The sequence below is a fragment of the Pseudonaja textilis genome, chromosome 9, assembly GCF_049901715.1.
Source record: "Pseudonaja textilis isolate UNSWEBS1 chromosome 9, rPseTex1.2, whole genome shotgun sequence".
NCBI lineage: Eukaryota > Metazoa > Chordata > Lepidosauria > Squamata > Elapidae > Pseudonaja > Pseudonaja textilis.
Genome location: NC_141998.1, coordinates 14,296,384 through 14,323,162, shown reverse-complemented (window position 1 = coordinate 14,323,162; position 26,779 = coordinate 14,296,384). Strand labels below are relative to the sequence as shown.

The 26,779-nt window shown below is 39.8% G+C and overlaps 1 protein-coding gene across 32 annotated transcripts in view; it reads right to left on the bottom strand.

Annotated features, from left to right (window-relative positions):
- CAMK2B (calcium/calmodulin dependent protein kinase II beta) overlaps window positions 1–26,779 on the bottom strand; it is a 207,098-nt gene that overhangs the window by 5,984 nt on the left and 174,335 nt on the right. For 7 of the 32 annotated variants that reach the window (XM_087938962.1, XM_087938942.1, XM_087938947.1 and 4 more), the window contains 9 exons: window positions 20,289–20,333; window positions 17,640–17,688; window positions 13,893–14,012; window positions 12,918–13,040; window positions 11,202–11,330; window positions 10,500–10,628; window positions 8,962–9,090; window positions 1,513–1,588; window positions 352–446 (listed from right to left, as the gene is read on the bottom strand). In XM_087938962.1, the coding sequence (XP_087795088.1) occupies window positions 352–446; window positions 1,513–1,588; window positions 8,962–9,090; window positions 10,500–10,628; window positions 11,202–11,330; window positions 12,918–13,040; window positions 13,893–14,012; window positions 17,640–17,688; window positions 20,289–20,333 (895 nt within the window). The remainder of the gene's footprint in view (window positions 1–351; window positions 447–1,512; window positions 1,589–8,961; window positions 9,091–10,499; window positions 10,629–11,201; window positions 11,331–12,917; window positions 13,041–13,892; window positions 14,013–17,639; window positions 17,689–20,288; window positions 20,334–26,779) is intronic. The other 25 variants (XM_087938945.1, XM_026717996.2, XM_026717992.2 and 22 more) reach the window with 9 other exon arrangements.

Sequence of the window (26,779 nt, the reverse complement as noted above, 5' to 3'; positions counted from 1 at the left end):
GAGACCAAAGAAGACAAATCCTCAATGATAAAAGGAAGGACTAGACCAGGTAACAGTTGTCTCTTTTAGTTTGTTTAATTTAGTTCAGTTCAGTGTAGTTTTTTGCAAGGAATTTGGGGCACCCTTTTGCTCTTCAAAGTTGAACACAAATTTGGGTGGAGAGACTGTTTTTTATGGGATGGTGTGTATCTTTCTCTTCTAGAAGCCATCAAGGCTCTAGTTTTGCTTCAGAATCTGTTCAGAAACAAAACAAAAAGGGGGGCAAAAATGTGAAACCCGTGTATTTCAAGGATGTTTTGGGGCCACAGGCACTGGATTGCTCACTTTTATATAATGCAATGCTCTACTCACAGTTTTCAAAGTAAAATCTGTGGAAGTCCATCCCTTCAACAAGATTGCCCAGTGCTTCAGGCTCAAACGAAGTTAGGCCTGGATCACATATTTTCCTAGGGAAAAAGAGAATGTGAAATTTGAGATTAAGTTTTTTTCATTTTTTCGCTCTTTTGGAAGGCAAAATAACCCTTAAGCTTCTAAGTTTTTAGCATCTAACTTTGCAGAAAACTTGCACAGCATCTGAATGCACAGGAACAGGATTTGGGACATTGTATTGCTCCCCTTTTCTACCCAAACATATACAAATGGGCTAAGGCTAATTTCAACTGAGAAATTAGCTAATGAATGTGTATCACAAAGCTATATCAGATGTATGGGCAGCTAAAAGAACCATAGACGAGCTATTAATTAACCAGAGGATTATAAAAACAGAAAAGCTGGAAGGGACATTTCAATCTGAACTTTTCAATTTGAGTCCAGTTAAATCTGATCCACAGCCAAAATGTCAAATTTAGGAAATCCAATTTACTAGCAGGCCAGGCAGAGAAAAATGCAAGTGAGCTGGCACATCTAACCCTGTGCATAAAGCATCAACAGAGAACTTTTACAAGCATAAACTACTTGCTTTCTAGGTAGAATAAAAGTCAAAGAGAAGTCCCATGCTGATAAAGGCAATTACAACAGGCATCAAATAAAGTGGTTATGTGCGCAATTTTGGGCAGCCCCCAAAACTGCATGTCACACCACTGCTGTGCAAGCTGCATTGGGTGCTGGTTTGCTTCCCATCCAATTCAAGGTGTTGTGGGCGTACTTTAAAACAATCCATGGCATGGAGCCAGGTAACGTGCAGAAGGGTCCTCTACCCATTATATCAGCCCATCCCACCCAGTCAAGCAGGGAGACATGTTACAGACAATAGGATACTTGCATATAAAAACACAGTATTGTTTTAAAATAGAAAAGCATCACTATTGAAATGAAAAGTTTGCATATTGTGTAGCTGGAGTTGACTTATTAAAGATATTGCCCTATTATGGATATGGTAATTAGCACAGCAACAAATGTAATTCTACCAGTATTAATGAAAGAAACTATTTATATTTTTTAAAAAGCAATACATATAAAATAGTAAGTTGTGAGACCAGGACCCATGGAAGATTTCACACTCAGCCTACTCACGCATAGGCCTCAAAATCGCCATTGTTCACAGCCTCTATCAGCTGCTCTGTTATCTTGATTATTTCCTGTTTGCGGGCTAGATAAAAAAAAGAATCAGAGAAAAAAGAAAGATAGAGAAATTAACAATATGATCAAGAGTTTTCATGTCAACCTTCCTGTCAAGCAGAAAGCAGAAAAACACTGATTTAACATGCTCTATTCCTACTATTCTTTAGGATCTTAAAGACAATGTTACTCTAACTTGGCTGCAAATATCTGAACCATCACTAGAAGGCAACAAAGACAAAGAAAACATACTAGATCTTTGCTGCCATCTAGTGACTGTCTGCAGTTCTGATCCTAACCAACAATAGTGATGGAGTTAAACAGGGAGAACGCAGTTCAAAATTCTGGGTGACCATGAAGCTCTTTAAAAAACAATGAACCAATTGTTGAGAGACTGCACAGCAGCACAAAATCCTTATAAGAGTTAAACTAAGGTAGCATGTGATGAGCTTCTTGGAGAAAAGGTGGGTTAATAGGAGTAGTATGGATACAGTCCTTCAGAATTGGATGCCACCTTAAAAGAATGTGGAAAAGACTGACCATAAATCTAAAAGACAAAGACTCCCTCAAAAACCAGGTGCACAGATATTTTCACCATATAAATACATCCTAAACTAGCTTTCCACCATAGAAAAGAAGTAAATCCTAACCTTATGGACCAGAGTGAGCAGAACTGATTTCACTGCAATCATACAGGAAATAATAACCTATCGTCAGCCTCTATCACATTAGAAGATTCCACCCTTACCTTAAAGATTAAGGCATTCCTTTTTCCATAGAGAAATCTATTGTCCTCTTACAATGTAGACTGAATCTCCACATATCTCTGAAGCCAGCACACACAGGGAGATGCAGGAATTACAAGGCACTCAAATGACTCAATTGAAGCAAGTGCTATAAATAATGAAATACTCTATTGGCAGAGATAGTGTCACTGGCCTTGCCTAGGTTATCTCCTTGCCTAAGCGATTTCGAGACTTCTGTCTTCACATGGATTGAAAACCCAAGGTTGGTTAGCAAGCAACCCACCCTACCTGAACAATAAATTCCCTTCTTCTCTAGATCTTAACTCTGCTTGTATCTTAACTCTGCTTGTATCTTGGCCAGAAGCCATAAGGAAAGGCTTAGTAATCTAAAAGAATGTTTTGCAAGTAAGAACTTCTACTGAACCTCATCCAATAAGAGACCCAATTGTGGGTCTGAGTGATACTTATTACAGGTATAATCCTTGACTTATGACCACAATTGGGACTGGGACGTCCATTGTAATATTACAGTTGTAAGTCAAATCAGGCCCAATTATATGACAATGTTTATGGTGGTTGTTAAGTGAATCAATGGATCCCACTCCATCCATTTCTGTAGGGAGATGCTAACTTTCCTTTCTCAAATTAACTAAGCTTATGAGCAAAGAGATCAGCTATGCAAATGAAAAAAACAGAAAGGCAGTTTCAAATTAGTACCTGACTCTGTATTTTACCATCAGCTGATTCCACCAATTTTCTGGATGCTCTTAAGTTTTAAATATTCAATTTTTCTCAGGTGTGCACTCTTGCTGTTAAGAAGAATGCAAGGCTAAGAGAACAAATTGTATATTGCAGGAAAACTCACTTAGAAGACACGAAATTACCCCCAAATAATTCTTTCTTGAACAAATGTGGACTGATTTCTGATATATCAGCAGGACTAAAATACGATTCAGATGATTCCAGTAAAACTGAGAACTGATAAATTTTGTCTTACAAGTTATCACATATGAATGACTCCTGGGATAAATTAAATGAATAAAAATGGTAAGGGGAAAACAGTGACCCTTTTCCTTGCCCTTATCTGAGCCATGGTTAGCTTCATGGAACAGTAAATCCCATTCTGCAAAGAACTGTCCTCAAATATTGCTCAATGCTAAATGATATGAGAGATTAGTCCACAGTCATCTGTGTAACTATTTCTACTCAGGCTGCTGCTAAACGAAGGACAAATGTTTCTCTTTTCACACATCTGTTTACTTTAGAAAATTTCCAGGGTTTCTTTTTACAGTTGGCTTACTCAAGGAACTTTATCAATGTTTTCTTTTTTTCATTAAGTGAATATTCATTCCTGGTCTGTCCCATTTTGCACAAAGAAACAATCAGATTGTTCATTAATCATTGTGTATGTGTGTGTGTGTGTGTGTGTGTGTGAGAGAGAGAGACAGAGACAGAGAGAGAGACAGAGACAGAGAGACAGAGAGAGCACTGAAGTTACAGATTGAAATCCTATGCTCATGTATCTGGAAGTAAGCTCTACACAAACAGGATTTATTCTAAGCCAACACATTCTGAGAGAAATGAGAGCACTTTGCCCTTAAGCCACCCAGATTAAAAGCTTTTAAATGCACATCAACTGATGAATGAATTCACATTCAGCCATGTTCAGTATATGCCAGTGTTCAACCTTAATCCGTGCAGTGTTGCTTCCTGAGGATATTTCTGGTCACTTATGAAAGGAGGAAAGTTGCCTTTGCTTTCATCTTCAGACTAAGGCCAATTTTTACATGTGGCCCTGGAGGTCATGCCTACTTCCTCTTTGAAAGGGTAGCATTCTCTAAGCTTTAGCACCACTTGTGGGAGTTTCAATTCAGCTGTGCCAGAGTCTCCCTCCTGCTGCAAACATGCCAAACTGTCATCCATCCTTAGTAAATATACATCAGTGTCAGGGACTCCCAGCTTTTGAGCCCAGAGAAAGGCAGCTCAGGGCAAAGAGAACCTGCAGCAGACACTGCAACCTTGTAACTCAAAACTCCAAAGGGAAAAAGAAACTTCTTTTCCATTTCCATGGCAGCTGCTGCTAGGTGCAGCTGTATAAAACCTTGATGGAACAACAAAGAAAATAGCCTATAGTCCTTTCAGACCCACTTCTGTGAAGGTCTAAATATTTGGGTGACTGAGTCTAAAAGTCTGCATTTTCTAAAAACAACGAACTTGGAGGTCCCAAACTACTCATAAACAAGTTCATGGGCTCTTTTCCCCCCAGGATTTTTTGAAGTTGCAGTAGGTGGACTAAAATATTTTTGGAGAATCAAGAAAATGGCATTTCTATTTTTTACTTCCAAGTAACTTCCAAGATCTTGTTTTCACTTGGAATCTCCATTTGGTGCTTGAATAAGGGAGTTTTGCAGCCACTCCATTTGGTGCTTGAATAAGGGAGTTTTGCAGCCACTCAGGATCCAAAGGCTTTCAAATGAAACAATTTGTATGCCCTAATTGAAACTGACAAGACAACTTCCTGCCTGAGGTTCCCTGGACTTAATTGGGTGATGTAGAAAGCCAGGAAGGTATCCATAAATCCCACAGTCAGATGCTGTATGCAAAAAAGGACAGAAGCATTCCTTCGGTCCTGGAGAAGGAAGATAGTACAGGTAGTCCTTGACTTATGACCACAACTGAGCCCAAAATTTCTACTGTTAAACAAAACAGTTATTCAGTGAGTTTTGCCCCATTTTATGACCTTTCTTGCCATTTCCATTGTTAAGTGAATCACTGTAGTTGTTAAATTAATAACACAGTTGTTAAGTGAATCTGGCCTTCTTTTGACCATTTATCAGAAGGTTGAAAAACATGATCACGGGATACTGCAACCATCATAAAGACATGCCAGTTGCCAAACATTGGAATGTGGATTGTGTGACCTTGACGATGCTGCAATGATTGGAAGTGTGAAAAATGGTCATAAGGCACATACATTTTCAGTGCCATTTGTAACTTTGAACACTAAGTAACAGAATTCTTTATTGGCCAAGTGTGATTGGACACACAAGAAATTTGTGTTGGTGCAAATGCTCTCAGTGTACACAAAAGAAAGAATGAACTGCTGTAAGTCAAGGGCTACCTGTATTAAGAAGAAGCTTGAGTTGGCCTTTCCCTGAATCACTGGGAGAAGAGAAGCAAGGAGAAGCACAATCAGGCTTGGAAGATTGTGTTGCTGTAGCCTATTTCAACAGAATTCTAATCTTCCCATAGAGTTGATTTTGTTGGTTGGTCTACTTCATCAGGTTGATAGGTGAGAGCAAGCATGTATATTTGTAATTGCTGGACAATCATACATAAGGTAGATAGTTGCCTTTGATTAATCATTTCACAATAATCAATTAATTGGACATCATTATTTGTCTAACAAAATTATACAAACCGCAGATAGTAATATCTGGAGGAAGACCCAGTCATAGTGTATGCATATTGAATCAATTAACTGATTAAACAGCTAAAGTTTCTTCCATCAGATAGCAGATTTATGTAAAATACTGTATACTTAAGCTGCAGTGTATAATACACTTATCTGGGACAGTAAAGGAAAACCATGTATTTGTAGACATCCCTGCAAATGTCTGTATCCAAGTAATTTAAAAGTTAAGGTGGGCAAAATTGGTACTATTCTGAAATCTCTTAGCTGAAATACTAAGCAATCAGTGCACACTTAAATCGAGGCCACCTAGAAACCCCAATTAATATAATTGTGATCTAAAATGTATTAAAATACAAGGGCAGGAATTGCATGAGAGCTCAGGGATAATGAACACTACGCCTGGTGCTTGGATAAGGAAATAATCAGAAAAATGCTACACTCTATATACTGTTTGAAAAGCTGGAGCCAAATCAATGTATTATTTGTCAAATACTCATTCGAGTAAATACAAGATTTGACTAGTTAGGATAACAAAAACACAATTGATAGCAACTAAGGCTTCCATCTTACACACTAGAAAATAAGCACATTAAGCACAAGAGGACTTGCCTCTGAATAAAAATGAGCAAAATCTCACTACCATATCAACAAGAATATAAAATTAATGTACTATTAAAGAACATATTATCATGTTAACCCTTGAAAGTAATCACAGGCTATGTAGTGTATTGGCCATAATCCATCTCAAAAATTAAAACAGCCAAAGGGTGTCAACTTTGGAAGCCATATTGAGATTCGATGCTCTCACGTTGCCACAATTGAGCCTGAGAAAGTGGGAGGGAGGAATTCATTTGAGTATATCTAGTTAGACAAAATAAAATTCTTTTGTTTGGTTCAAGGTCATTGAGTGTAGTGCATAATGAATTGGGAATCTCACTTCAGGACGGATAATGATTGGACCGTGTGATGTAGTGATGGCTAAGGGGGGATGGATTTGTAGATCTGACTTTTTCAAGGAAGCTCAGAACTTTCAGTTTTGGGATTCCACAGATGTGACAGTTACTATCCAAATAAAGGTAACTTTGAGATATGTCTGTCTTGGAGTTATTGATTGGAATGGAGGGTTGCTGGAAAGCTGGCAAAGGGATCTGATGATGATTAATGTTTGGGTTTAGGACTATGGATATTCAGGGTCATGTCAACTTCAAAAGCTGGGGTGTCAACCTTGGAAAGGCCTGTGGATTTCAACTTCCAGAATTCCCCAGCCGGTCTTGCTGGCCCACTCATTCCCTTTTATCCCAATCTACCTCCCCATTAAGTTGCTTTGAGCTTTGGAGGAAAGGTAGCTTTTGAATTAAAATATTAGCATAGCTAACCATCTGCTGGACTGGGGCCATCTTGGGTCTCCTCCCACCGTCCCCAAATTTGCCTAAGTTGAAGTTGCATGGGTTTCAAAAAATAAGGCCATGGCTACAGAATAAATAATATGTCTTCTGGGCTGTTGGTATTGCAGTTGAAAAAGAAATAAAATTCTGTTTTTCAAAGGGACAAAGAAAATAGAATGAAATACACACACACACACACACACACACACACACACACACACACATGACCAGTTACGACAGGGTTAAATTCCTTTGGCTGGAGAAGTCCTTGGCAGTCTCCCACAAGCTGCCTGACAAGTCCGATAATAAAGCAAGACCATAAATCACAGACAAACGCCACATACAGAATTTGTCAAAGCTTCTATCCCAAAGTAACAAATTGTCCTGGACGAGAATCCAGAGCTAACACACCCACTTTTATTCCCTGAGGGGCATGTCAGTCTCTCATCTCAGTCCCTGATTTGTCATTTCCTTCTACGCTGGATCTCACACCTATGCCTGCGTCTTTGCCTCGCATCAAACCAACATTCCTCAGTTTGATCCTCAGCCAGAGGCTCCGCTACGCTCTCCTGATTATCTGCCGACACCTGAGGCACAACCAGGGAGGAAGGTCCTGGGGAGGAAGGACATTCCAAATCCTCCAGCAAACCAGGCTCAAACCTCAGAGCCAAATCCTCCTCTTCCTCATTGCTCAAGTCTGTGTCTTCTAACAGAACAGGCTCAAGTTTTCGCGGGTACTTACATGTATGGCATTCAGCTTTGTTCGGGTATTTTCCCACGTCATTGTAGTTGTGCTTTTAAAGTTGTAGCAACGTTTTGGCAGAATCTCATCTGCCATCATCAGGCTTCTGAATGCAAAGCTGAATGCCATATATGTGTGTGTGTGTGTGTGTGTGTGTGTGTGTGTTCCACCATAACTCTGGACTGCCTTGAGCAATTTCAACCAAACTTGGTACACAGATGATGACTTACCCTCTGGAAACAAATACTGTGAAGGTAAGACACCCGTAACACCCCTCTGGATATGTGTGTCTTAAAATGGCTTCTACTGTACAGGACAGTGGACTTGCCATAGTAACAGCTTCACAGGGGGCTCCCTCTCAGCCCTCCAAGGAAACGTCAGGCCATTGGCCAAGTGCAATAAAAAAAATGAAACACCAGCATAGACAAGAAACTCCTGAGGAGAGGAATAGAAGTCTTGCGATGCTGTGCGAGAGACAGTACAACAGTGTGAGTCCCAACTACAGGATTTTCCTATCTAATACAGGATTGGGAATAAATAAATACCCAGGCAATGCCGGGTTATCAGCTAGTAGTGAATAAAGGCACAGGAATTGACCTAGTGCTGCTCCAAATGCAGAGGCAACATTTGCACTTAATATGGAAACATGGAGCATAGATGTAACATGGAATTCTTCAGATGTTTTTGGCCAACCTCTGCCCTTCCAAGTAGATCCAACCTATAAGTTCTTCACCAATGCCAGCTAGCATTAAAAGGAGCTGAAGTTCAACATCTGCACATGGTTAGAGCTACTGATCATAGAATACTTGTCAGTACATTCCAGGTTTAAGTACTTGATACAAGCGCAACACATCTTTCATGCCAAGATCACTTTTGCACAAGCCATCTGCAATCTGCACAATCCAGTCCTGTCATGCACATGTATCCCACCTTCTCAGCTTGCATTTAGAGCAACCTAGTGAAGCTGTAACCATTCAGGCAAAGTCACATGGCAATAAGCGTTAGGCTGTTATTTCACACCTACAGAGTCGCAACAAGAACTGAAAGTTCTTTCAAGTCTGAATAGATCAAGCAGGGCTCAGCCGTTGGCTATCACAGACCACTTGCACTACTTACGATCTGAAGGAAGTGGACTAGGAATGGGTAGAAATGGGAAAAACTGGGTGACAGCAGGCTGTGGCCCCTCAGTTTCTGGGGCTCCAGAGCCCCTTTTCACCATGCTTAGGACATCAGACAACTTGGAGGCTGGTGCAAGACAGATGAAAGAAGGCAGGGAGGTAATCATCAAATAAACAAATTAAAACAGATCGATGATGTGAGGAAATGAGTCTTCAAGATGATATGTGAATTATTTATTCAGGCTCAGCACTTTATAGGTAGGCAGGTCTTAACCAATGGTGGGATTCAAATTATTCTACTACCAGTTCTGTGGGCGTGGCTTGTGGGCGTGGCAGGGGAAGGATACTGTAAAATCCCCATTCCCTCCCCACCCCACTAACCTGCTTTCCAGCTTCATTCTCCTGTGCAGGACAACCAAAAAAGACCCAGCTGATCAGTTGGGACTCGGGAGGCAGAGAATAGAGGGGGATGGGCCAGTCAGACGTGGTATTTGCCGGTTCTCCGAACTACTCAAAATTTCCGCTACCGGATCTCCAGAACTGGTCAGAACCTGCTCTGGTCTTAACCTGACCCTTCCCTTATTTTAGGAAAAAATATCTGTCCCTGTAACAACCCTAGTTCACAATCTAAACTGGTTTCTTATGGGCTTCAGGTGCAATTCAAGGTGCTGGTTATCACCTTTGTTATTGTGGCACCTCTGCCCTTCTATCAAAAATATGACTAGCCCTGGCCCATTGGGTCTTCAGAAAGGCAATAAAACAAAGCCTTGGGCTTTGAGGTTGGGTGATTGGAGTTTCCTTTTTGGAGAGAGACATGAATATGAGCTTCTGGTTGCCTGTTTATGTTTTTACTGATGTTCATCATCATCTATTGCATGCTTCCCAGAATTGCAATTTTTTTACCCATACCATAAATGGATAAAAAGGAAGCCCAACTTAATTTTTTTTCCTTGTCTCTGATTTAGAGTTAGGAAGATCTCTGGCTGAAACAAAGTTGTCCTATTTCACAAGATAAATTACTAATTCTGAGAACCAGCTGGAAACCTGTCTCTTCCTTCTGATTTATTAGAGCATCTCCAGCACAAATTACTTTACCAGGTACAAATACTTGCTAGAGAACAGTCTCCAATGGAAAAGCTTTCTGCTTCTTTGGAAACATTTTAGCCCTGTTCAATGTGTTATTTCCCTCACCTTTCCTTTCAGTTTTTGAGTTTCCATCATGTTCTAAAGCAAGCTGATCTTGCCAAAAACCTCCAGAAGCTAGAGGCTACCTACAGCTTTCAGTGGAAGCCTCTGGAATAAGAGTTTTGCAAGATTAGAGTTGTGCTACTTGTGGGGGACTAGGGATAAACTCAGCAGGACTGAGCTACATTAAAGACAAGTCATAGAAAATCAACAATAATTTCTTAAAGGGATTATCAATGGGAAGCCAAGTTCCTGTGTTTGAATCCCACCCCCGCAACACACACACACAAGGGACTCATGTCATTTGCCGGAATCGTAATAGTGAAATCCCAGGGACATTCCCCTACTTACACAAGGGAGACAGAGGATTGGTGACAATAGAAGGTGGTCCAGAAAGGGGGCTGGAGGTCTTTGGCTCTTCACTTTCGGGGGGCGCAGAGCCCCTTTTCACCATGCCTAACACATCACAGAGTTTGGCAGCTGGGATGGCAGTAGAAGAGAAAAGGGAAGGGAGGGGGAAAATGAGAAAACAAAACAAATGGTGCAACCAGCAGAACAGAAATGGAGGGTAGGAGAATCCTTCCTTTTAGCAGCAAAATGTTGAAGAGAATAACCACTCTTGATCTCTTCTTGGGTAACTGCATGAGGGAAATTACTCCTCTTTAAGCACAAGAACTTTATTTAGAAGAAAGGAAGGTGGAAAGCCAGGAGTCTAAGACAACTCAGTACAGCCAACTTGCCATGGCCAACTCGTCATGGGACAACTTGCCACAGTACAAGAGTTACATTAATATTGAAGAAATGGTGCAATACAATCATTAAAGAAAGGATGGCAAAGGAGGGACAAAATTAAATGTAAATGACACAAATTAAAATATTTTTAAAATTATTTTAAATAAATTGAATTGTTGAATTGTTCCATGGTGAATTGTTCCGCAGCAAGTTGGCTATGGTGAGTTGTCCTGTGGCAAGTTGCCCATTCCAAAAGTCAGAGGGATTCCGCAAATTTGTGACATGCCACTTTAAGAGGCAAGAGCTACCTCTGCTACTTACACTGGAGAGGAAGAGGATTAGCAACACCCATGGATGGATTAGGCAGGGTAATGGAAGGCTTTGGGTCTTCAGCATCTGGGGGTCCAGAACCCCTTTTCACCATGCCTAAGACATCAGATTGTTTAGCAGCTAGGGTGAGATGAGGAAGAGAAAGATGAAGAAACAAACAAAATATATAAAAAAGCACAGAGATGGGAAAAGTAAAATAAGAGGACCGATTAAAGAAAGCATTCCATTGAAGGGAAGAGTGTTCCTCAAACGATTAAGAAGCAAGTGGCTTGCATCAATATACTCATATGTTTGCATGTTTAAGGCATTAATCAGAGGGTAAATTGTACAAAATGATTGCAGATTAGTTAGGGGCACACATTAGTTAGGGGCACACAAGTTCATTTGGCCCGCAAAAGTGATTGCATTTGTTGCTTTTGTGAATTAGCATCTGGGTGCAGTCCTAAATTCTGAGTAGAAGACTTTTTTGTCCCAAGAATTACATGAGTTGCATAATAAACACAGAACAAAATCTGATGAAGTTCCTAGCATGTGCACATAAATTATATCAAGCCAACACATCAATCCTTTCAGTGCATTTTACTGATTGAGTATTCCAACATTCAAGGGATGTACTCCCATAAAAAGCAAGAAATGCTAGTTCTGTAGAGCAATTCCTATTCGTCTATTCTCAGAAATCTACTTACATTGGAGGGGAACAGGACTTGACACAATAGAAGGTAAGAAGGGCAAAATGATAGAAATGTTTGGTTATTCTGCTTCAGAGAATTCTATTTCACCTGGCCTCGTACATCGGAGAACCAGGCAGCTGGGGCAAAAAAAAAAAAGGAGTAGGGAAGAGAAGAAAATTTCTAAAATGTTGAGTTGAAAAATATTAGAGAATCGCATCAGGACAAGAGCAATAACAGTATAACAGAAGGACCCTGGCTGTGGAGACCAACTCTCTGCTCAAACAGAAGATAGAATATCGTTCTGGACAAATGGTTGTCCAATCTCTTCTTAATAACCTCCAATGATGGAGCATTGACAACTTCTGGAAGCAAGTTGTTCCACTGTTTAATTGTTCGCGTTGTCAGGAAATTTCTTCTTAGTTCTAGGTTGGATCTCTCTTTGATATGTTTCCACCCTCTGTTTCTTATTTAGCACTCAGGTACTTTAGAGAATAGGTTGGCCCCGTCCTATCTGTGGCAGCCCCTCAAATACTGGAAGACTGCTATCAAGTCACCCTTAGTCCTACTCTTCATTAGACTACAGATACCCAGTTCTTGCAACCATTCATTGTATGTTTTATATATGTTTGGCATCCTTTTCAGATGCTCTAGAATTCTCTAGCTATGTGGAAATCCAGAACTTCAGCCTGTTGTGATTATTATTTCTTATTCCATCTCTAAAACTACAAGAATTTTCCATATTTGGGAATATTTTAATTTGTTGCATTAATATTTGTTTTCCTGCTGAGGTTAAAAAAAGTTAATCACACTGTAGACCTTTGATTTAGTATAATTTGACATTATAACTTTGCAGGACTTTCAAATGGATCATACAATCTTTGCTAATGAAATCCAAGCCAAGAATGCATTCATTATATTTCATTAAAGCAATGTAAGATCTGGTTTAATAACAAGCCACAAATGCTTTCTAGCAACACTCTTTTTCAGCTACGTAGCAATTGAATTCTGCACAGCCTAGCACTCACACACTACTTACACTGGGGAGGGAGGGGGCTTGCAATAGCTGGTAATATGCAGGGTGAAGAATGTGTTGGGTCTTCAGCCACAAGGGTACCTGATCCTTTTTTCACCAGGCCTAATACATCAGAGAGCTTGGAGGCTGAGACAGGACAAATGAGAAAGGCAGGGAGGGAGGGAGAGAAGGAAGGAAAGAGAGAAGATAAAGGAAGGACAACGAAAAGTAACAGTGAGGTAGAAAAAAAAAATCTGAAAAGATGACTCAAAGATGCAAAGAATCCTTTAACCAATGCACCAAGTGTTGTTGTTGTTTTTTTATCTACAGTACTTAGTTATGGCTTTCTAAATCAAATTTCTCCTAGCATCACTGAAGCAAATGACTTAAAAGTTACATGGATATGAATAAGGGTTAAGGTGAAAGAACTTTCTCTAAGTTCAACTATTACTGTACTTATTTCCTGCACTGCAGATATCTTGTTCTTTTGTAATCATTCTTCTATATGGCTGAACCCATAAGAGGCCTAGGGATTTGGACTTCTACCAAATTTGCAAGCAAGATTAAAGAAATCAGCTTCTTTTTTTGGTTAAAATAATTACAGGCATTGTGAAGCTGAATTCAGGAACCATGATTTTCTATAGCCATGATTGCCACAGATCCAGCCAGAACTGAAGATTAATTGGCAAAATCATTACTCAATCTAGCCACAGCTTAAAGGTCCATCCAGAGTGGATGTTGTCAAACTCTGGCACATCAAAGAAGAAGAGATGACAGAATTAAAGGTTTAAACACGTTCATTCAAATAGGAAATCAGGCTTGTTGCCATAGTTGAATGAAACTCATGGCTGAAGGCTTATAATTAGGGGTCTTCAATGGAAGGTGGAACTGGGGAACATCTTATTGTAAGCTGCCCAGAGTTGCTTAAGATAGGCAGTCCTATAAATCTTTCAAATAGATAAATAACAGATAAACCAACATTGGGGCCTTGCAACTTACAAGCAGCCGTGATTGCAGCAGCAGCAGATGAGATGACAGATGTCTGCAGGCTGGAAGGAAGTTCAGGGGCAGATCCTGAATTCACGTGACTTTTTACAAGCTCATTATCAGTGCTTTTAACTGGGGAAAATGTGAAAGAGTAGAAAAAGAAACAGAAACACCATAAAGACAGAAAGGAAAAAAAATCCAAAGAACAATGAAACCTTTGGTGAAAGGAAAAAAATAGGAGACACAGAATGGGAAAGTAAAATGTATTTTAATAGAAAAAAAAGATTGGGGAAATGGAATTAAGATACAGTGAAACATAGAGGCAACATACTTCCAAGTATGACAAGCAGGAAAGTTTGATTTCATTCATGTCCTGCCTGGGTAGGGACTTTTTACAAGGTATCTGTACTGGTTGAAAATTCAATTCTTCCCAGAGAGCTTCAACCCTTTAGTCCTAATAGACAACTTTCCCTCTCTCTGGAAACAGGCAATAGAGCATAAACTGGCCTTCAATGGACTTTCCCCCATTGTTTTTAATATCCCAAGGCTACAATCAAGCCAAGCAAGTGGTTACCCGAAGAATAAGAGTTGTGGAGTCCCAGCTAGAACCTAACAGGATATCTCTCCACAAAAGAAATCAGATTAAATGGGGTGTGTGGGAACCAGCAAGGTATCCGAAAGACCTGACTTTTCCTAAGAGTAGAACAGCATCTTTTACAGCCAGACTTAATATCCTCCACTCAACACTCCTGCAGGGCAGGAATGATAAAACCACAATAGCTGAGCAAATGTGTACATGTGGCAATGGGGAAATTGAAGATATTTCACATGTCCTATTGTGCTGCAAGTTTGACAGTGACATCAGATCAACGTATGTTTTCCCTCTATTAGAGAGATTTCTAGGGAGATCAGATAATTTCTACGTGAACCTTTTCCTCCAGGATTCAAATCCAGCCACCATTTGTGCAGTAGCAAAATTGTGTGCTGCTGCAATGATAATAAGGAAAACACACACAAAGAACTAAAGATCCTTATTCATATTAATACTTTGTTTAGTTATTTTCCAATAATTTCTATGTAACAAATTTATTTTAATGTTTAACTTTTGTGCTGGTTTGTGACCATAATAAAGAATGATTCTGATTCTTTATAAAGTAACAGATTAGACTTAGCTTGGGTCTTCTTAGGTTCTAAACTCATTTCTACTGATCACATTGATCTGGGACCATAATTTAAGTATCAGGGCATCACATATTTCTTAGCTCTATCCTGGCACTGACAGTTTGAACAATCTATGGAGAAAGTGAATGTTACAAAAAGATGCACATTCTTTCTGCAACCACAAAGCTTTGAGACAAGACTTGTGTCATGTAATCTTCATCCCTCATTTGTGAAAGGTTACACGAGGCAAAGGGATATGACAAAGCTTTCCCCGAGGATGGTCTTTCTGAGTTCTCCTATCACCTCTTGGGTTTCAGAATGTCTCCTCTGCCTTTTGCTCAATAGCACTAGAAGTCACATGTCTAGTCATGCACCCATATTTTTCCCTGGGAAAATGCAAGCTGACTAAGTCTTAATTCAAGTCTTGTAGAAAACACAAGCCCAGTCTAGCACACATGTAGACCATGCACACATTACAGCAGAACTATGTTACACAAATTAACCCCCATTAGTCAAGGAACAAAATTTGACCCCAATGCTATAGCAGGTGTCCACCAGCCCCTGCAATTAATCTGAAGTTCTGCTTTACTAAATATAAAAGGTTATGCTTCAAAACAGAAGTTATTTGTTGACAAGGGCATACATAGGAAATACAGCTACATGTTGGACAGAAGAGAAAGCTTAAGGTTACTCTGAAAGAGTACTATCTCCCCCAGTTTGTTTGTGTGTGTGTGTGTGTGTGTGTGTGTGTGTGTGTGTGTGTGTGTGTAGGTCTTGAACCCAAATAATACAAATCCAACCTTCCTTCCTTTCTCTTCCAACATAAAGGTATCTGTGGAGCTGTGGTGGCACAGTGGTACTGCAGGGCTAAATCACTGTTCACTCCAGGAGTTAAATTCTGAGTGGCTCAAGGTTGTCTCAGCCTTCCACCCTTTCAAGGTCTGTAAAATGGGGATCCAGGTTGTTGGGGGGTCATATGATGACTCTGTAAACTGCTGGGAGAGGTCTGTAAAGCACCGTGAAGTGATATGTGCTATTGCTATAGTTCAGAAACTTCTGCACTGGTTGACGTGTGCACCATTCGTGCCCATTCCTGGACAAGAAGGTCTTGTTCACAGTGATTTGCGGTGGCACAGTGGTCAGAATGCAGTACTGCAGGCTACTTCTGCTGATCACCAGCTGCCAGCTGTTTGGCAGTTCGGGTCTCACTTGGCTCAAAGTTGACTCAGCCTTCCATCCTTCTCAGGTGGGTAAAATGAGAACTCAGATTGTTGGGGGCAATATGCTGACTCTGTAACTGCTTAGAGAGGGTGTAAAGCAATATATAAGTCTGCATGCTATTGCTATTGACACCCTAGTTACCTCCAGTTTGGATTGCAGTAACATACTCTTCATGAATGTCTTTGAAGAGCATTTGGAAGCTGCACCTTGTTCAGAAGGCAACAATGCAAGCAGTTTTTCAGGTTTCCCATGCATTCATATCACAACACTACTCTGTGAGCTGCACTGTGTCCCCAGTAGGCTTCTGGATGCAACTGAAGGTGAAGGTTATCATTTATAAAACTCCTACACAGCATAGGACTGAACTATTTACAAGACTACTTATGTCCCATCATCTCTGTTCATCCCACTATATCTAGCAGGGAGTGTTTCATGTCCCCTTTGTCATACAATGTCATCTTGTTGGACCCCAAAGTCATACCTTCATGGCACCTTTCCTGTAGATCCTGTGGGCAATGCTGGTGGCATCATGATTGGAGGGGGAATTACAATATTCAGGTTGTTTCGATGGAGCAAAGTATACAGTATCTTAAACATCACAAAAGCTTTATATTGCTTTCTGATCTTCCCTCTGGTAGACAAAACTGACTCATTCTATCTTGCTTATTCATCATCCTATTTTAACCACCCCATAATCCTTTGCGGGGTGGAGTAAGTGTTATGAATGGAGCTGAGTGTTTACTGGCCAGATGCCTTCCTGTCACCAATGCAGAGGTTTATTCAGCAGATATATTCTCAGTATGCCCAGAGAGAGAAATCTCTGCCTCTACCTAGGATTGAACTCACAGCCTCCTGACTGTGAGGCAAGAGCTCCACCTCTAGGCCACCGCACCACTCAATGCTATCTTGCTTATTCATTTCTTTGAATGCGTTATTCAAAAAGAGGCGTGGTAAGTATGGGTTAAGTTAGGTAGGGTTTTGAGCATAGACTTGAATTACCACTTAAAATAAAACACCAGTAATTATGGCAAATACAGATTTCACAAAGGCAACATTTCTCAAGTATCCTTGAAGATTGATTGTCAGCAGCAAGAGTCAGCAGCCTGCAAGCATTGGAGTACAACACCTTCATAATAAGCCAGGATTCATCAAACAAGCAAGAACATGCATATCTGTTTTCCATTTGCCCACAACTTCCTTTCTCGCTATGGTCTAAAACAGAGTCTGCATTTATCAATTTCTCCTATGTAAACTGCTACAGCTTCCAATATTCCATTTATAGTCAAGTGCACAGACAATCAGGAGTATGCAAGCAAAATAACTAACTCTACAGATGTCAAGCCTTTAACCTCTGGGCCAACTCCTTAAATTTGTTACCTTTCGTATCTTCATCCTCTATAGTGGTGTTTGTGCTGTCCGATGATTCCTGTGGAGACAAATAGGAGTAGGAGAAAAAGAAAACAGAAAGTTAGCAGCTCTGGCCATAATTAGGTGTTTGAGGAGATAGTGAAAGATGTACAACTTGAGACCAGAGAATCTGGATAAATTAGAAAAGAAACCATGGGATACTCAAAAGTCTCCTTTTTCACATAACAATAAATCACCATATTAATCAATATAGAAGTATCTGCCCCAAGAAAACTAGGGAGATGGTTCACCAATTATACCAACTTAAAAAACGAAATTGCAGTTGGCTTGGTTTTTCTTGCTTCTTAAGGAACTCAAATCTCATCTTTATTAAGATTGATAGAGACTTCTCATGCAGAATTGAGCAGGAAGTCCCATGTTTAATGTTGCAGTGTGGATCAACTGTAATAACAAGGGAAAAAATGCACAACTGACATTTGCTTCTACATATGGGTGAACCTAGACTTGAGATAATTATGTCTCCCAGTAGTTGTGCCAAACCCTATTTACTACTGGAGTATCTGTCATGATATAAACTTACTCTTGTTTGCAGGATTATGGACCGGCTCATAACTATAAGAATGGTCTCATTTCTCATAAACATCTCATCAAAGAATGTTATTCTAGAATTAAGACTTGTCAGACTGTCAAGGTGATCAGTGGCAGTTCAGCTTGAGCAAGTAAGATGCTATGCTAAATATCCTTTAAGGTGTGGAGCTGGTTTGGGGACAGATATTACTACTCTTCCCAAAAGTATGGCTTATTTGGAAATAAATGCCATTGATTAGATTAAGAGGCCTGCATAGAATAGAATCTTATCCCTTACATTCTATTAAGAGTAATTTAAGAATTCCAAATTCCAAACAGAATTAGTTTTTTAAGACATGAACCTTTTATAAAAATGTATATTACATTAATTAATATTAATTTAACTACTTTTTCCCTTTCTGTTCAATTGTGTCTGATTCTTGGAGATTGCCTGGAGTCCCTGTTGCTGGGGAGAAGCAAATGCAATAAAAGCAGCAAATGCGATATTCTCACAAAGTTCTTTTGAACACAATCTCACCTATCTCATTTGTCAAAAACAGAATAGATTTAACATTATGATAACATTTTAAAACAGTTCCGTTATCTGCGACACCTCAAAGAAAATGATTGCTCTCCCTCATGACAAAAAAGCTATGTTTCTAACATGAGAGGATTTTCCTCCCCAAACATTTGCAAGCAGAAAAGAATATATGCTAGAAGTAATTGTAAATATAAACAGAAGACCTAAGTAGCCTCCATTTATTGCCCAGTTGGAAGAAAGTCAAAGCCCCATATTCAACATAATCACCCCAGATTCTTCATCCCAATATAATTTGATATGTCTGGGTACCAGTCCCCAGACTTATGATTTTACTTCCTCTAAAAAAAACAAGTAGTATAATTAGAAAAACATTATCCTTTTTTTCCTTAAAATTCATCTAAACCAGGAAATATTCTGTCCAGGAGAAAAGATAAATAAATGGGGAGGTTGGTACTAACATAGTTTCTTTGACCAGCCTCTATCAGATTTAACTTAAAAAAAAACAAAAACAGCCAACCCACACACAAAAATCCATCTGGTTCTCTTCTTAAGGCTATGTCAGATGCACTGAGTGAATGGGCTTGAAGAGGTAGCATAAATATGATAAAAAATTAAAGCTCCTGCAGCAAAGAATGGGTTAAGAAAATGCAGGTCTGGGTGAAAGTGAAGGCTGGGACCGATAATGAATGATTGTGACATGGAGCAACTATGCTGGTCCTCAGACCATCCAGCCTCCTGGGACATCTCTCTTTGGTCTGCCTGGCTGCGTTCTTTCACTTGAGCATGAAGGAGCTCTGGGGTCAGAGTTGAGGCTTTCTTCCCTATCCTATCCCGCAGCACAAAAACACTCAGTTAAGAGTATAGTTGGGATTATGGGAGTCTCCAAACAGATGGAGAGCTCAAGGTGGGAAGGTTGTCTCCCCCATCTTGAGTTCTTCCCCCATCTGGAAGCAACCTTCCCCATCTCGAGTTCTCGATCTGTGTGGAGACTGCAGTAACCCAAACTAGCAGTCTCAAAACATTTAGGACCAGAACAGGAGAAAACAGATATGAAGGACAATCCCACCCTCCAGAAGATCTAGTTCCAGGTGACAAGTGACTATCAACTTTCCCCTCTCAATTTCATCTGCTCACTCTGAACCACCTTCATTAGCCTCTTTGTAAGCCTAAAAGACCTGGAACAAAATGTAGGGAACATACCACCAGCAAGGGAGTCAGGGAAATTCTTCACCTTTCTCCTCAAATAGTAGAAAGTCTAATGTTTGTGATTCTTCAAGAAAGCCAGACTTTTCAAAACAGTGCTGCAGTTGTAACTTTGTGCTTTCTATAATACCTCAAAAGGCAACCCTCTTCTCCCACCCTTAATTAGGCCAGAGGATTAGAGTCTAGGTTGCAGGATTTGGGGCATACGGAAAAAGGCACAAGAGCCTACTGTCTGTCCCCAGAGGTGAAATTACACAGCAATGCAAGGAGCAGAAAAAAAAAGTCAATTTTTATCCAAGATAACAAAAAGGGCAAAACTGAGGAGAAGGAAAGACAGGCAGCAGTACCTTAATGCTGTCCACTGGGTTATGGATAACGGTGGTTTGAGGTTCCTACAGAGGAAGGAAAGATGAACCAAAGAAGAACAGAACAAAGAAGAGGAAGAAATTAAAAAAAATATAAGGAGAAGAGGCAATAATTGGAAGAGGAGATGGAGCAGAAAATGATGGTTAAAAAATATGAAAAAAGGGAAGGGGGAAAAAAGACCAAGACCCACATAAGAGCAGGGGAGGGGAACAAAACGGAAGGGGAAAAAAAGCAAAAGGCAATTAGTTCAGCAAAAGGCAAATGATTAACAAACAAAAAGTGGCAGAATAAATCAGGAAGAGAAGAATCAAAACTGGATTTTCCATGAATGAAACCAAAAAATCATATCTGAACCCCATGATAAGATTGCTGTGACCCCCTTGGAAATGGAGAGGGCAAGCGGCGGGATCTACATTTAATCCGTTTGCGAGCCAAAGAAATTGCTGCAATAGGAGAACAAAGAAGAAACTTTTAGGTAGGAGCTGCAACCAACCCTCCTACCTGGGTGGTTAACATCACAACGTAGATTCCACTGAAGATGGAAGGAGGGAAAAACGAAGCAAAAGAAGAGCAGAAGGTCCTCTGAGCACGTTCCTCGGATTTGTGCTATGCTCTGAGTTTTTAAGTTAAGAACCAATCTCTACCCCACGCCATGGGCGCATTCCGTGATGATCCTGTAGTTTAGATCTCTCACCCATAGGGGCTGGGTACACAAGAGAGGGCTGAGCAAGAGGTATGGGGTATGAAAGTCCATCCAATGGAATTCTAGAGATAGCTGAGCAGACCTTTTGCCAGCTGAAAACTTACCTTCCATAGCATACATTCCTTTACAAACTATCAATGCTTTTCTCACACTTTTAAAATGTACTTACCTGGAAGCAGGTAATTCTAGGGCACTAAACTAATTTGTTCCATTTACATGAATATGGACAAGAGTTTTATGGCTTGGTGTAGGCAGGGTGGTAAAGCGAATTTGGCAAGAACAGGTAACATGTAAGAATGAGAGACCAGCCTCTTGTTTTACATGACAGTTAAAGTATCAGCTTCCCACCAGGTGGTTTAACAGGGGAGAGCTTGGGAGAATAAGGACCATTCCAAAGCTTTCTCAGAAAACCTGTCTGAAATGTACAATTGTGCTCATAAGTTTACATACCCTGGCAGAATTTATGATTTCTTAGCCATTTTTCAGAGAATATGAATGATAACACAAAAACTTTTATTTCACTCATGGTTAGTGGTTGGCTGAAGCCGTTTTATTTTCAATCAACTGTGTTTACTCTTTTTAAATCATAATTAAAACAGAAACTCCCCAAATGACCCCGATCAAAGGTTTACATATCCTGGTAATTTTGGGCTGATAACATGCACACAGGTGGGCACAAAGAGGTTTGAATGGCTATTAAAGGTAACCATCCTCACCTGTGATCTGTTTGCTTGTAATTAGTGTGTGTGTATAAAAGGTCAAGTTTCTGGACTCCTGACAGACCCTTGCATCTTTCATCCAGTGCTGTACTGACGTTTCTGGCTTCTGAGTCACAGGGAAAGCAAAAGAATTGTCAAAGGATCTGCGGGAAAATGTAGTTGAACTGTATAAAACAGGAAAGGGATAGAAAAAGATATCCAAGGAATTGAAAATGCCAATCAGCAGTATTCAAGCACTACTCAAGAAGTGGAAACCAAACCACGGTCAGGTAGACCAACTAAAATTTCAGCCACAACTGCCAGGAAAATTGTTGGGGATGCAAAGAAAAACCCACAAATAACTTCAGGTAAAATACAGGACTCTCTGAAAACATGCGGTGTGGCTGTTTCAAGATGCACAATAAGGAGGCACTGGAAGAAAGATGGACTACGTGGTCGAGTTGCCAGAAGAAAGCTATTACTACACAAATGCCACAAATCCCACTTACAGTACGCCAAACAGCACAGAGACAAGCCTCAAAACTTCTGGCACACAGTCACTTGGAGTGATGAGACCAAAATTGAGCTTTTGGGCCACAACCATAAAGGCTACATTTGGAGAGGAGTCAACAAGGCCTATGATGAAAAGTACACCATTCCTACTATGAAACACGGAGGTGGATCACTGATGTTTTGGGGATGTGTGAGCTACAGAGGCACAGGGAATTTGGTCAGAATTGATGGCAAGATAAAAATACTGGAGGAAAATTTGCATTCATCAGCCCAGAAGCTGTGCATGGGAGGTACTTGGACATTCCAACATGACACTGATCCTAAACACAAGGCCAAGTCGACCTGTCATTGGCTACAGCAGAATAAAGTGAAGGTTCTGGAGTGGCTATCTCAGTCTCCTGACCTCAATATCATTGAGCCACTCTGGGGAGATCTCAGATGTGTAGTTTATGCAAGACAGCCAAAGAATTTACAGGAACTGGAGGCTTTTTGCCAGGAAGAATGGGCAGCTTTACCATCTGAGAAGATAAAGAGCCTCATCCACACATACCACAAAAGACTTCAAGCTGTCATTGATGTTAAAGGGGGCAATACACCATATTAAGAACTGAGGTACGTAAACTTTTGATCAGGGTCATTTGGTAGTTTCTGTTGTCATTATGATTTAAAAAGAGTAAACACAGTTGATTGATAATAAATGGCTTCAGCCAACCACTAACCATGAGTGAAAGAAAAGTTTTTGTGTTATCATTCATATTCTCTGAAAAATGGCCAATAAATCATAAATTCTGCCAGGGTGTGTAAACTTATGAGCACAACTGTATTTGATGTGGTCTAAGATTTATCCACATATATATCTCTACCTACTTTAGTAAGAGTGAATGTGCATGTGTGGCCAATTTATGACCTGGTGCTAAATATGCTTAAAGGTGTTGTATGAATAAAATGGGGAAGGAGAAGAGACACATGCACATTAATAAAGCTTTGAAACAACTAAATAGTAAAGGATGGTGCAGGATCTTCCAAATTCAATGTTTGGCATTTCCTGTTAAATGAACAGGTAACTTGAGATGATTTTTCTTTGTCAGGAACCTTTAAAAAATCCTATCAATCACCGTTAAACTGCCTTCTCCAAGTTGATGCATTTCAGACAGGCTGTGCAACAGGGATATTGTAGTCCCAATGCATTTAAAAGAGATCAGATTGGAGAAGGCTGCTGCTGACCCCAACACAAGGTTACAGAATAACAGAGTTGAAAGAGACCATGGAGGACCAGTCCAAACCCTTACTCAAGCAGGAAAGCTTAAACCACTTCAGACAAATGGTTGTCCAGTCTCAGTTAGATGAACAATTAATCTGAGCTGCTAGAACAACCTCCTTGGTTCCTGCTTCTTAAGCTATTTTCAAAGTAGGCTTGATCCTAAGCTCACTAGCAATTTGGAGAGTAATTGTGCTGCGTTATGACTTAGAACAACAGCAGCTATGAAAGGAAGTACTGAACCAAAATGTAAAGAAATGGATCATAGTTAAGTCATTTTTAGATAATTGTGAAAGCAAGGTATCTTTTTTGCACAGCTGATACCTACAATCCAGTTTGTGCAAATCTGCTAAGTATTCCAGGCATAATATGAATTACTATAATGGCTTGCGTGGTTGGACTTAAAGGCTAGAGACCTAACTGTGCAAGCCTGGTACAGCTCAATAGTCCTTTTTACACGAGGGCTTGGGGATCTTGAAGAATGAGTTCATAAAAAGGCAGGTTTCGGTACTCACGAATTACCTATTGACACAGGCCCCAGCATTACCCATTTAAGAGGCTATTCAGAACCAGCAATAAAAGCAAAGCATCTTGACTGCCACTGAGAGGAACTGAACAAAACTATGTTTGAGGGTTGCAGATGAAAGTGAATTCCCTTCTGAAGAGATTGGAACGATGGGTGGGAGTATCAGCCGGGGAGGGGAAACAGGAGTGAATGAAAGCAAAAAAAACCTTAGGTTTCACATCTCTTTTCAAGACCCAACCTTGTGTTTCTTGCCCCCACTGGCAAACTCTGAATTGATCAGCATTCTTCACCAACTGCTCTGTAATATTTAATATGCCACATAGGGCTCTAGCTATTGAAATCTCTGAAGGGTTGGCCTCCTTGCCTTCAACAAAGCCAAGCTCTTGCTTAATAGACAATTGGAGAATTGGGCTGGGGGGAGGGAACCATCCATTTTGCTCAATCAAAGGCAGTTTTCAACCCTGTTTCTTTGGAAGGCAAATATTTGTTCTCCTTGATCACAGAAGGAATCTGTAGTTCCTACCGCACTGAAGAAACTGACAAGCTTTTTCCCACATATATTATGATCTAAGGTGCTTCTATGTTGGAGAAAAAACTTCCAGAGTCCTATTAAGTTTATTCTCTTGAATCTTTCCTAGTATCAACTACATAAATTGACTATAGAGAAAATTGCCATCTTATTCAATTAACACTTTCTCATTAAAAGGAAGGGCCAACAACTGACATAGCTTGGGAAATGATCACTACCTACCAATACACTGAAAATAGCATTTATCACATAATGATAGCATTTCAAAGTGCCTCTTTTAAGCTCATAAGAGAACCAAATAACTGGAATACATAACATTCTTCATCATTAAAACCAGTCCGAAGTCTAGTTTTAAATTAAATAATGTCAAAGAAAGCTGTTGAAGATAAATGGATTGTAGACATTGAATATGAATATGCATCTCATAGAAGAAAAGAAGTAGTTTGTGCTATAAGAAAGAAGTTCAACCTTGTTGTTTTGATCAATGATAACAGCCCATTTACCGCATTTTTAACACTGCTCCTTCCTAGTGCATGTATGATGTAGATGTGCTCTATTTTCTTCTGGACAACTCCATGTACTGTTTTGGATTCATACAATTTAATTTAAATCTGCTGTTTCCATCTCTTGACCTCTTTTAATACTTTTTGTACCGAAAAATTAGCAGGCAAAGAAAACCTTTCAATAAAAATATGCCACAGGCATTTAAAGAATTAGTCTCATTGTCTAATTTGTATAATTTTCATATAAGCAAAAATTGCAGAACGAGGTTACCTATAACTGCCCAATATACACTGCTAAAAAAAATAAAGGGAACACAAAAATAAGACATCCTAGATCTGAATGAATGAAATATTCTTATTAAATACTTTGTTCATTACATAGTTGAATGTGCTGACAACAAAATCACACAAAAATTATCAATGGAAATCAAATTTAGCAACCCATGGAGGTCTGGATTTGGAGTTACACTCAAAATTAAAGTGGAAAAAAACACTACAGGCTGATCCAACTTGGATGTAATGTCCTTAAAACAAGTCAAAATGAGGCTCAGTAGTGTGTGTGGCCTCCACGTGCCTGTATGACCTCCCTACAATGCCTGGGCATGCTCCTGATGAGGTGGCGGATGGTCTCCTGAGGGATCTCCTCCCACACCTGGACTAAAGCATCTCCCAACTCCTGGACAGTCTGTGGTGCAATGTGGTGTTGGTGGATGGAGCGAGACATGATGTCCCAGATGTGCTCAATTGGATTCAGGTCTGGGGAATGGGTGGGCCAGTCCATAGCATCAATGCCTTCGTCTTGCAGGAACTGCTGACACACTCCAGCCACATGAGGTCTAGCATTGTCTTGCATTAGGAGGAACCCAGGGCCAAGCACACCAGCATATGGTCTCACAAGGGGTCTGACGATGTCATCTTGGTACCTAATGGCAGTCAGGCTACCTCTGGCGAGCACATGGAGGGCTGTGTGGCCCGCTAAAGAAATGCCACCCCACACCATTACTGACCCACTGCCAAACCGGTCAGGCTGGAGGATGTTGCAGGAAGCAGAATATTCTCCACAGCGTCTCTAGACCCTATCACATCTGTCACATGTGCTCAGTGTGAACCTGCTTTCATCTGTGAAGAGCACAGGGCACCAGTGGCGAATTTGCCAATCTTTTTTTTTTTTTTGAAAGTTTTATTTGGGTTTTCACAAAAACAAAATACAAACAAAACATCTTTTTTGAAAATAGCATGGTCCCAGGTTATCACTTCTTCACACAGACACCAAACTCAATTTCATGCTCATTTTTATATTCTATTCCATATCTTATTACTGTTTTATATTTTCTACATAGTTTTTCCCCTCTTTTAATTTTATCAACTTTATTTTAATTATCTTATCTCAATCAAATCATTATATTTATACTTTTGTCTGTCCTGTTTCAATTTCATATTATCTTTTCTTATTAAACAAACTTTTCCCTGTACTTACCAATTGGAGTATGACACCTTTATATCTTTTAATTTTGTCCATTCAAATTCTTATTTAAGCTTCAATGTATACCTTTAAGATTATAGCATTCAATATAATACATAACTTCCAATCGAATTCTGCTTGGTACATTCTTAAAATAGACACTATATTCTTAAAAAGAAAAAATTATATATATATGTAAATAAAGCACACATTCCATTCCAATTCAATTCTATCATTAATATTCATTAAAATCTTAACATCTTTAACATTTCTTTTCAAT